This window comes from Papaver somniferum, chromosome 7, assembly GCF_003573695.1.
Source record: "Papaver somniferum cultivar HN1 chromosome 7, ASM357369v1, whole genome shotgun sequence".
Classification (NCBI taxonomy): Eukaryota; Viridiplantae; Streptophyta; class Magnoliopsida; order Ranunculales; family Papaveraceae; genus Papaver; species Papaver somniferum.
The window spans coordinates 182,178,478-182,190,762 of NC_039364.1; the positions used below are offsets into that span (position 1 = coordinate 182,178,478).

At 36.9% G+C, this 12,285-nt stretch overlaps 1 protein-coding gene across 1 annotated transcript; it reads left to right on the plus strand.

The window, feature by feature from the left end:
• Positions 1-7,201: 7,201 nt before the first annotated feature.
• LOC113295647 lies at positions 7,202-9,241 on the plus strand. Its single transcript, XM_026543978.1, has 3 exons — positions 7,202-7,279; positions 7,413-8,800; positions 8,845-9,241. The coding sequence occupies exons 1-3, from the start codon at positions 7,202-7,204 to the stop codon at positions 9,239-9,241; spliced, it is 1,863 nt and encodes a 620-aa protein (XP_026399763.1).
• Positions 9,242-12,285: the final 3,044 nt, after the last annotated feature.

A 12,285-nucleotide genomic window follows, 5' to 3' on the forward strand; every position in this document is an offset into this window, starting at 1 on the left:
GTTTTTCAGAAAATCAAGATTCCTTGTTGCAATTCCAAGTTGTTCACGTACGACCTCAAAATCTCGAAGAAGATTTCCGACCAGTTGTGATGACATCTGAACTGGTAGTTTATTTTCATGATCAACAACATTATAGCAGGTTATGAAAACAGGGTTCTCGTGAAACTCGATAGGCTTGCTCTTCTCAACATTGTCTTCCTTGTTGCATCCATCCATTGTGCACACAGAAAACAGGTGAACCTTTAGACGCTACGGAACATGTATGTACCAAAACTGAGTATGATACATATATATGAGTGTTTCTTAGGAAACCCTAGGGATACTCGTATACGTTCCGTGTGGGCCAGGTGTACGTGAACTTATGGTTACAACCTTGGTACGAGACCAAAAGAATAATGGAGCTAAATTTAGAAGAGGTCTTGAAAAACTCAAGAATCATTCTAAACAAAGGATGACTTTCTTAGTGCAAGGGAACATAAGAGAATTGTTGAAAATCAAGGCAATCAACAAGAAATTATTCTTAAGAGTGAACGATCAAAAAAAAACATTACAACATGTAAAGTACTGGAGCAAGGCTCAACAGTTTAATGATCATCGTTTCTTAAACAAAATGAAATATAACAACAACTACTTTCTCAAGACATACAAGTTTCTTGAGAATTATAAGCATCCTTCCATATTTACAAGAAGGATGCTACATTGAGTAGTCATGTTGTATTTTGATGAGCTTTTTGCTCATCAAGAGTATGGAATTCTTCTCTCTTTCCTTCTTGAAGATATTCAGAAAAATTATTAGGATTAGTAGAAAGAGATTTAATCATAGGGGAACAAGGAATACCTGAACTTGCTTCTTTCCTTGCCTTTTTGATACTCCGCTTGAGTCTATTTATGCTGATCTTGAGCTCCGAGACTCGATTATTGATATGAATGAAATCTGGAGCAGACACCTTGGGTTCACTGTCTTCTTTAGAAAGAGATAAGAAATTTGGATTTTCTTTCTTTATCCTATGTCTTTTCTCTTCTCAGAGTAATTTAAAGAGTCGGTTATCCACCTGACATTCTTCCTTCTACAATTGTAGGCATTTTTTGTCTCAAAATTATAATCTAGAAATGACTCATCACATCATTTCTCTTAATTACAGACACTGCCTTTTACTCCAACAATATGAGAGACAGGTTTAATTACTTCTTTAGACATCCATGCATAAATGTTGTGAAGTTTCTCATTCCTCAGTCGAAGACGACATCTTCGTTCAAGATGTCCTTTAGTTCCGCAATAATAGCAGTTAAAGGATTTGTTCTTGACTGTTCTCATGCGAGTTAATTTTGAAGGATTACAATCCTTGTTCCTAAGACTGTCGGCTGCTTGAGAAGTTTTTTCACATGAAAAGTTTTACTTAGCATGAACAAAATTAATCTTACTAGTACTTAGAGCGTCTATTCCCTTATAGCCCATACCACGTGTATCACGATGTTCTTTACATGCTCCAAGCATAGAAGATAATTTTGTAGAGATAGAATTAAATCTTTTCAGATTTTCTTCCAATGATTTTACCTTATTAAGAGCAGTAACAAGATCAGTCTCCAACGATTTTTCTCTGGCAAGGAGACTGAGTTCTCTGTCATTAAAACATCTTTGTTGAGAGCCATATCTTGCTTCAGATTCCACAAGTCTTTCTTTTAACACAAAGAGATTTTGAAGGAGTTTGTCACACTCAGACCTTTTTGAGCATAAGTCTTCTTCTTGATCTTTAATGGTAGATCGTAAAAGTTTATATCCACAATCATAACCTTTAAAGAGTTTCTTCATCTTTCTGTTTTCTTGACAGAGAGGTGCCAAATATTTTCTCAAGCAAGCTGTTGACTTCTTTTGTTTCAAATCATGCTCAAACAGCTTGATATATTGAGAGACTTCCTCATCAATAGTTTGTCCTTATTCTGAATCACTCTCATCTGAAATATCATACAACTGTTCATAAAGACACTTTCCCTAATTGAAGTCAGATTCAGACACAGAGGCAGAAACAGAAGATTTTTTAGATGTCTCAGGATTTTAAAACATCTCAGGGGAACTCTGATCTGGTGTTGCATTATCAGAGAGATTACTGTTCATATAGTCCGATCGCTACAAACACAGACTTATAAGGTCTTTAAACGTGTTTGCCTGCTCTGATACCAATTGAAAAAGCGGGGGTCTAACAACCACAACCAATATTTCGCTTAGCAATCTGTATGAACAAACTCCAATATACTTTTAAGAGAATCAACTAGATAGTCAGAATCAATCTTAATAAAAGTATATCAAAGAGTTATATCTCACTTTCTCGGTTCAATACTTACTCAAGCAAATAGAAATCTGCGAGTCTAATTGAATACAAGAGAAATCACTTGAATGGTACCAAAGACCAATGTTCAAGGATCAATCAATTTCAATCAACAACCAAAGGTTGGATTTCCAAATTTTTCGATTCAACGCACAACCTGTGATATTTCAATTATATAACCAAATATAATGCATAAAAGAAATAACACAGACACCAGAAGTTTTGTTAACGAGGAAACCGAAAATACAGAAAAACCCCGGGACCTAGTCCAGATTGAACACACACTGTATTAAGCCGCTACAGACACTATCCTACTACAAACTAACTTCGGTCTGGACTGTAGTTTAACCCCAATCAATGTCACACTGATCCAAGGTACAATTGCGCTCCTTACGTCTCTGATCCCAGCAGGATACTACGCACTTGATTCCCTTAGCTGATCTCACCCACAACTAAGAGTTGCTACGACCCAAAGTCGAAGACTTTAATAAACAAATCTGTATCACACAGAAAAGTCTACGGTAATAGATAAATCTGTATCCCACAGAAAAACCTACGAGTTTTTGTTCCGTCTTTTGATAAATCAAGGTGAACAGGAACCAATTGATAACCCAGACTTATATTCCCGAAGAACAACCTAGAATTATCAATCACCTCACAATAATCTTAATCGACTAGCGAAAGAAGATATTGCGGAATCACAAACGATGAGACTAAGATGTTTGTGACTTCTTTTATATCTTGCCTATCAGAGAAATCAATCTCAAGCCAATCTTACGATTGTACTCATACACGATAGAAACAGCAAAAACAGATCATGCAACTACAAAAAAAATTGTTGGGTCTGGCTTCACAATCCCAATGAAGTCTTCAAGTCGTTAACCTACAGGGTCTCGATAGAAACCTAAGGTTAAAGAACAATCGACTCTAGCTAATACAACTAGTATCACACAGAAGGTGCGGGGATTAGGTTTCCCAGTTGCTAGAGTTCTCCTTTATATAGTCTTTCAAATCAAGGTTTGCAATCTAAGTTACCTTGGTAACAAACATTCAATATTCACCCTTAGATGAAAACCTGATTAGATTCAAGCTAATATCTTTAAACCGTTAGATCGAACTTAGCTTGTTACGCACAAATGAAATGCACGTTTATTTAGGTTTGTTTAACCGTACCCAAACATGTACACTTAGTTGGTTCAACAGTAGTTAACTAAATGGTTAGCCATATGAGCACTTTCGTATCGACCATATTCATCTTAACCATAACTAGTTCAAATGACTCAAGAGAACTAGTTAGAGAGTTGTTCAATTGCTTAGATCTCATAAAAGTATATAAGACACAATCGAAGCAAAAACGATTTGATTCACTCAAATAAATTCATGAACTTTATATCCACGGTTTGCAAGTATGCATTCCTTAGTTTATATAAGTTTAAGTTCACGAATAATCATTTTTAGAAACTAACCCACTTAAGTACGCATACTGGTACGCGGACTTAAGTACCCGAAATAAGTTTGTTTTCAGTTCACAAACTCCAGCAGAAATTCATCGGATGTGAACCTCCGACAGTACGTGTACTGGTATGCGGACTTCAGTTCCGGTTTTCCTGAGCAGCAAAATACGCATACTTTGGTTCAAAGAATAAGGACTTACACATGTATGAGTTATCACACAATGTTTATATCCTTTCAAGGTTATATTCTAAACTCTCATTTCAATCATTGGAACATTCTTAGAGGACGTTATATAGTTGTTGTTCACAAGCTATTTTTCGTCAAAGCGATTTTCAAGTAATTGAAACTAATATGACTTTTGTCACTAGTAAAGATGAACTTGGCCAAAGCGAAAGCTTACCAACACATATTTCGAGAAATAGATAGACGAGATAAACTCGGCTCGAAATAGCAAATGTGTATAGTCATAGTCTATATAACAATACAACTTTTGTCTCAAGATAGGAGATAGAGTAGATAGAATTCTGAGTGATAGATAAGTTCAAGTCTCCACATACCTTTTTGAAAAGGCGAGGGTACCCAAATATACCTCAAGATAAAAATTTCCTACCTATAAGTGCTTTCTCCGAAAGTGATTGTCTATGGACTGAGTCGAGACAATGCAACTAATCGGTTCACACTTAGTGTGATCGTCTATGGATACGAGATCGAAACAATACAACAACGAAGTATGTTTACTTGATAAAAAGGTTCGGACTTAACCAAAAACAATAGGATTGCTTATCAAGTAAATAGGAATTAACGTTTGTGCAATTTACTTCAATTATAATAAAAAAATTATAACGCGGAAATATAAAGTAAATGACACAACAAGATTTTGTTAACGAGGAAACCGCAATTGCAGAAAAACCACGGGACCTTGTCCAGAATTGAATACTCTCAGGATTAAGCCGCTACACAAAATTAAACCAACTTCGTATAATTGAGACCAAGCAACTAAACCTATAGTTCACCTAGTTCCGTCTGTATTCCAACGCCTCCAACTTTTGAATAAGTCACGTACTTGGAACAATTCCTGTGGTTCGTATTCCAAACAGTAAAGGAACAACAAATCTGTTTGGTATCAACTCTATTCAACCAAGTGATGTGAGTCGGACAAAGGCTCTTCTGTTTATCTTAATATAAACTCCTTCGTCAGGTTCTTATATCTATCTTATGTTTAATCACCAAGGATAATTGTTAAGATTTTGCAATCAATACTTTTAATCACAAAGAATTATATTGATGCATGCCGATCTACACAACTAATCAATCCAATCTACCAGAAGCATAAACCGATTATAGTTGGATCCTCTTATACCGAAACAAGTATTGTGTACACCAAAGATTATGAACCCCAAATCAGAAATCTTCAATATCTTCTTTGTCTTCAAATCTTCTTAGATCTTCAATAAACACCTGCACACAACAACTTGAATCTCTTGTGATCAATCACGCACATAACGGAGTCTGTTAACAATGGATTATCACAAGATCGTCTTTAGCACTAACTAAAGTCTAAAGATCATTGTCGAAACTTCAATCTAGTTTGAGTGGATCTTATATCAGAAGAGAAGATTCTCAAGCATAAACAAACTAGGTGCAATCAGAGTTCAACCACCGTTAGTCAATCAAATTAATCGAAAACACAAGATAAACCACAATTATCTAGTTTCCCACCAACGGTACTCGTATAGCTTCTCAATCCCAAAGAAGAATTTAAACTGAGCGGTCGTAAGAGATTTCTCCTAATTAGGTTACTCTCCTCTCCGAATAGGAGGCTACACCAGTAACAACACAACCGAGGAAGTTTGTTGTCACGAAGGATTAGTTTGCTAGAAATGCAAACTTCAAGTATTTATAGACAAGTAAGTTTGGACACCAAGGAATTTCCAAAACCGAAAATATTCTCAAAGATATTCAATATATTCCAAATTCGGTTTCCATAATTCCTGGAAATGCTTTGTCCAAAATAATGACCGAAAATATCTTTGGAAAATTTAAACTAGTAAATGCACATTACTAATTCTCATTTTCCTAAAATAAAATTAACAACCTTAATTAAAAGATTCTTAACTTATTTATATTTCGATCCTGGGATTTTCTTCCTGTAGCTATTAAGGAATAACTTTGAACAATAAAAGATAAACATTATTGTACGTGTTCAAAGTATGTCGACATCCTTACTTTGTAAGTCCTCTTTCATACTTACAACCTTGAAACCGATTTGCCACACTTCCAAACAAGTTTAGAATTGGTTCATCTGACTTTCAAGAACTATGTGATTGATCAAGAACACTCAATCACAAATCACGGGCTTAACAGTTCTACCAAAACAAGTTTCGGTTCTACCTCCATGTGAGTACTGTGCATAGTCACACTAGCTTTCCAAAATTCGGCTGACTAGGTACTAGGATCGGTTCCCCACATATATATGGTATCTAACTTATATGTGTTGCACATGTCCATAGGATCAGTTCCCCTTTTCCTAAAAACGTGTTGTACATGTCCATAAGATCGATTCCCCTTTCTGCTACGAACTTGCTGCACCTCATACATGGATCGATTCCCCTTTGTGATGTGTTGCACCTCTTCATAGGATCGGCTCCCCTTTACCCAGATTCGGTTCAACAAATCACTAACTTGATCATACCATCTCAGGTGATTACTTAAGATCGGTTTCACTAATAAAAGTCATACCAATACATAAGTCAGGCCTTTGTGAATAGTTTTACCAAGAACACAAACAAGTCGTGAGCGGTTATACTAAATCACACATATTGGATGTTCACAAGATATGCAATGAATAACAATCCCAATAACGCCTGACGATTTCCTTTTCTATTCATAAACAAGTTTATGAACTTACTTCCTTAAAACACATGTAAAACATTGTTTCCTAAGATGAAATCCTCACTTCATACCATACATAATCACGATAGCATTTAAACAATTATGTAGATGTCTTATCTACAAAGTTTAATGGTCAAGCAATAAACTTAATATTGTATTATGTCATATAAATTTTACTTCTCTAGCTTACTTAGTGGCTGCCCCGAATAATCGTTTGTCTGCTTTAATAATCAGTGACGTGTCTACTACTCATTTGAGGATTATTATCGGCAAGGGTTGGGACACGCGCTTGTTTGATTAGTCAACATTAGGGTTTTATTATCCAATCATTTTAGTATTTAAGTTGTAATGAAACCCTATGGGTGATTTTAAGAATGTATTAATGAAGTTTGGCTTGCTGCGGCAGTAGTTTTTATTATCCGTTCAATTTCCGTTCGATTTCCGTCCAATCTCAGTTCGTTCCGTTAAACTCACACTCGATCTTACTAAGAACAATACAACTGGCATCAGAGCCGTTCCGTCCTAGAATCATGGTGGCTCAAACTTGCAAGGAGCTCCAAGAAACGAACAACAGACAACAACATGAGATCGATACCTTACATTCTAAGGTGAACAATCTAGCTATGCAACTCAGTACTATATCCACTAAAGAGGATCTACAGTCGATGAAGAAAAAAATTGAAATTTTTTTCAATCTCAGCTGGATTTTTTTTTTCTAATCGAGATCTCAACAAACATCAGAACGATGCTTCAGGTTCAAATACTGGTGGATTTCACACTGGGGGTCGAGATTCTAATCAATTTCATCGAATGCCTAAGCTCGATTTTCCTAGATTTGATGGTGATAATCCAAAGAGCTGGATCCGAAAATGTGAGTATTACTTCCAGATGCACAACACCCATGAGCTACACAAAACCAGGATGGCAGCTATACATCTAGACGGAAAGTCAACTAAATGGTATGATAACTTTTGTCTTAACAAAGCTGATATTCCTTGGAAATATTTCTGTGATAATGTTTGTGCCAGATTTGAGAATCCTGCGCAGGATAATGGATTATCCAATAAATTATCACAACTTACTATTGTTGATGCTTATTTTGAAGAATTTGAATATAACAAGGCCTTATTACTGGGTGTTCACCATGACTTTCCCGAGTCTTATTTCATTGTTAGCTTTATTGGAGGTTTAAAGGAGGAGCTCAGAAACTCAGTTCTTATGTTTGATCCAAAAACCCAACTACATGCCTTTTCACTTACAAGAATGCAAGAAAGAACCATTATCATGCAACATAAATCCAGCAAACCTACACCCAAATTTTTCTCCCCTTCCAATTCTTCCACCAAATCATATTCTCCTGCCACTACTTCACAGAAATCTCCTTTTATTCCACCCACTGGTACCACTTCCAACCCTCCAACTAAACCCATCCAAAATTTACCTTTCAAGAGACTTACTCCAGAACAGGTACAAGCTAGGAAAGCTCAAGGGTTATGCTTCAACTGTGATGAAGCTCATAAGAGAGGCCATGTTTGTAAACAACAGTATTTTTGTGTCCTTATAGGGGAGGAAGATGAAGAAATGTATGACACTGGAGGAGAAACTACACATGAAACTGATGAGGACCCTCCACTTGAGAGTGATATGGAAATCCCCTTACATGCCTTGACTGGTAATCTCTCAGGGGACACCATCAGAATTCCTGGTTTTATTAAGAAGAAAGCCATCTCCATATTAATTGATACTGGTAACACAGACAGTTTTATAGATTCTTCTTTAGCTGCAAGCTTACAGTGTTCTATTACTCAAACTGGTAATTTATTAGTTAGAGTATCAAATTGTGATAAAACTGTGAGTTCTGGTGTTTGCTCTCAGTTGGATTGGATTATGCAGGGCCACAAGTTTTGTGGTGATTTGAGACTCCTTCCTCTAGGTGGGTGTGACATTGTTTTGGGTGCAGATTGGTTGAGGAATTTGGGAGATGTTCTATTCAACTTATCAAAACTCTGCATTTCTTTCAAACACAAAGGTAATAAAATCACCTTAACTGGTATTCAGCATAAGACTTCACTAAGTATGATGAGTGGTTCTGCACTCAAGAAATTTTTCAGAAACATAGTCATGGAATTGTGGGCTAATTATTCTCAATTACTGGCCCCACTATTCCCCTCAGCACCCCACCACCAATTGCCAACTTACTCACTGAGTTCTCTGATGTTTTCACTGACAAAACAACCCTTCCACCTCAGAGGAATTTGGATCACCAAATACCCCTCAAGCCTAATTCTGAACCAGTGAATCTCAGACCTTATAGATGCCCTTATATCCAAAAGTCCATTGTTGAGAATTTAGTAACTGAAATGCTCCATTCTGGCATCATACAACCAAGTCACAGTTCATTTGCTTCTCCCATTTTACTTGTCAAGAAAAAGGACAACACTTGGATATTTTGTGTTGATTACAAGAAGTTGAATAACATCACTATTAAGGACAAATTTCCAATACCAATTATTGATGAGATGTTGGATGAATTGCATGGCTCTAAGTTCTTTACTAAGATTGAATTATAGTCTGGTTACCATCAAATCAGGGTCTCTCCTTCTGACATCCACAAAATAACCTCCAGGACTCATCATGGGCATTTTGAATTCAAGGTAATGCCATTTGGTCTTACTAATGCACCAACTACTTTTCAAGCTCTAATGAACAAAATCTTTCAAGAACATCTTAGGAAGTTCATTCTTGTCTTTTTTGATGACATTCTAGTTTATAGTCCTCACTGGAAGATCATTTGTTACACTTACAAACAACATTGGAGCTTCTAAGACTACATCAGCTGACAACAAACTTCTCAAAATGCTCCTTTGGCCAATCTAGTATTGAATATTTGGGACACATTATTACAGGCAATAAGGTTATGGCTGATCCTGAGAAGATATCTGCAATAGTGGATTGGCCCATTCCTACTAACTTGAAAGCCTTGAGAGGATTTTTTGGCCTTACAGGGTACTATAGAAAATTTTTGCAGAATTATGGCATCATTAGCAGACCACTTACTGATCTTTTGAAGAAGGATGCTTTCAGTTGGTCTCCTGCAGCAACCACAACTTTTCTTCAACTCAAGAAGGCAATGACAACTACTCCTGTTTTAGCCCTGCCTGATTTTACTAAGCAGTTCATCCTTGAAACCGATGCTTGTGACTTAGTCATTGGTGTTGTACTTATGCAAGAGGGTAGAGCTATAGCTTTTTACAGCAAGCCACTTGGTCCCAGAGATGCTGCCTTATCCACTTATGAGAAGGAGCTTTTAGCAATTGTTCAAGCAGTAACTAAATGGAAGCACTACTTACAAGGTCAACATTTCATTATTAATACTGATCATCAGAGCATACATTACTTCCTAGAGCAAAATATTTCTACAACCTTGCAGCAGAAATGACTTATGAAACTTTTAGGTTTTGATTATGAAGTAAAGTATAAAAAGGGTTCTGAGAACAAAGTAGCTGATGCCCTTTATTGAAGACCTCATTTGGCTGCTTCATGCAACTCCATATCACTATCATAACCTTCTTGGGCAAAAGAACTAATTGCTAGCTATACTGATGATCGTCAAGCCCAAAAGCTTATCTCTCAGCTCACAATCACTCCCCACTCTACCACTTCCTATTCATATACAAATGGAGTATTGAGGTACAAAACCAGGCTATATGTTGACAGCTCTTCTACAACAAAATCCAACATTCTTCACTCTCTCCACGGCTCAACTGTTAGTGGACATTCTGGTATGCAGGATACTTATATGGGAGCTAAATCTTATTTTTTTTTGGCCTGGCATGAAGAAAGATATCCTATTATATGTCTCATATTGTGATGTGTGTCAAAGGAATAAAGGGGAAAATACATTTCCAGCTGGCTTACTGCAGCCATTTCCCATTCCAGATCATGTTTGGCAACACATATCAAGGATTTCATTGAGGGCTTACCAATGAGTGAAAGGAAATCAGTCATTCTGGTGGTTGTTGACAGATTAACAAAGTATAGCCACTTCATTGGACTCCATCACTCATACACTGCTTCTTCTGTTACAAGGGAATTCATTTCATAGATTTTCAAGCTATATGGTCTGCCATCATCCATTATGTCTGACAGAGACAAAATCTCACAAGCAACTTTTGGCAAGACCTTTTTCAAGCCCTTGGAACTCAACTGCATCTCAATACTGCTTACCATCCACAGACTGATGGTCAAACTGAGAGAAACTCTTGTCTTGAGAGTTACTTGAGATGCATGTGCGGTCACCAACCCAAAAAATGGCACTCTTGGCTTCCACTTGCAGAATGGTGGTATAACGCCAATTACCACACCATCTTGAAGATGTCTCCATTTCAAGCATTGTATGGGTATCTTCCACCAATTTGGCTTTTTCTTCCACTGCTACAACTTCTGTTGCTGAGGTTGAGTCTTATTTGAAGCAAAGAGATGCAGTGTTGGACTTACTCAAGGATGCTCTCCATAAATCTCAAGAGAGAATGAAGTTTTATTCTGACCAAAAGAGGACTGATAGGGTATTCTCTGTAGGGGACAAGGTTTATTTGAAACTCCAACCATACAGGCAAGCATCTGTGGTTATTAGAAGAAACTTAAAGCTGGCTGCAAAATACTATGGGCCTTTTGACATCATTCAGAAGGTTGGTCCAACTGCTTACAAACTCCAACTACCAGCAGAGGCAAGAATTCATCATGTCTTCCATGTATCACAACTGAAGCAGCAAATTGGTACAACTCACACTCCTTCTCCTACACTGCCTACTTTGGATACAGATGGCCATTTTCTTGTCATTCCTGCAGCTGCTCTTGCTTACAGGACAATTTTGCGTAATTCAGTGGACTAATACTTCACCCACAGATGCCACTTGGGAGGATGCCAAACACATTGCTCACCATTTCCCTAAATTCAATCCTTGAGGACAAGGATCTGCTGATGGGAAGGGTGTTGGCATATACCTTTTACTTCTCTAGCTTACTTAGTGGCTGCCCCGAATAATCGTTTCTCTTCCTTAATAATCAGTGACGTGTCTACTACTCATTTGAGGATTGTTGTTGGTCAGGGTTGGGACACGCGCCTGTTTTTGATTAGTCAACATTAGGGTTTTATTATCCAATCATTTTAGTATTTAAGTTGTAATGAAACCCTATGGGTGATTTTAAGAATGTATTAATGAAGTTTGGGCTGTTGTGGCAGTAGTTTCTATTATTCGTTCAATTTCCATTTGATTTCCGTCCAATCTCAGTTCATTTCCGTTAAACTCACACTCGATCTTACTAAGAAAATTATATATTCCTTAATACTATGTATATCTAGAGTGTTCATGCTTCGCCGTTTCGTTTTCAATATGCACGACTTTAAAGATACGTTAGGGAATGAAACAGTTCAAGTCAAATATCACTAACCTCAAGTGGAAGGATGATGTTGTCGTTGTAGATTCTTACTTCTTCACTTCTTCAAGTCTTCGCAATACTTGTAATGTCTCATATCCTAATACTTTCAAGCTAACGTGTACGAAGTTGACTCTAGTACATAATCAAGCGTCTCTTAAAATGATTTTTGATTCAC

What these genes read in the sequence shown, in the direction of transcription:
- LOC113295647 (XM_026543978.1), top strand. Translation starts at nt 7,202, where the DNA reads ATGGTGGCTCAAACTTGCAAGGAGCTCCAAGAAACGAACAACAGACAA. An exon ending in TCGATACCTTACATTCTAAG is followed by an intron (nt 7,280 to 7,412) that starts GTGAACAATCTA and finishes AACAAACATCAG; the next exon opens with AACGATGCTTCAGGTTCAAA. An exon ending in AGAAACATAGTCATGGAATT is followed by an intron (nt 8,801 to 8,844) that starts GTGGGCTAATTA and finishes TATTCCCCTCAG; the next exon opens with CACCCCACCACCAATTGCCA.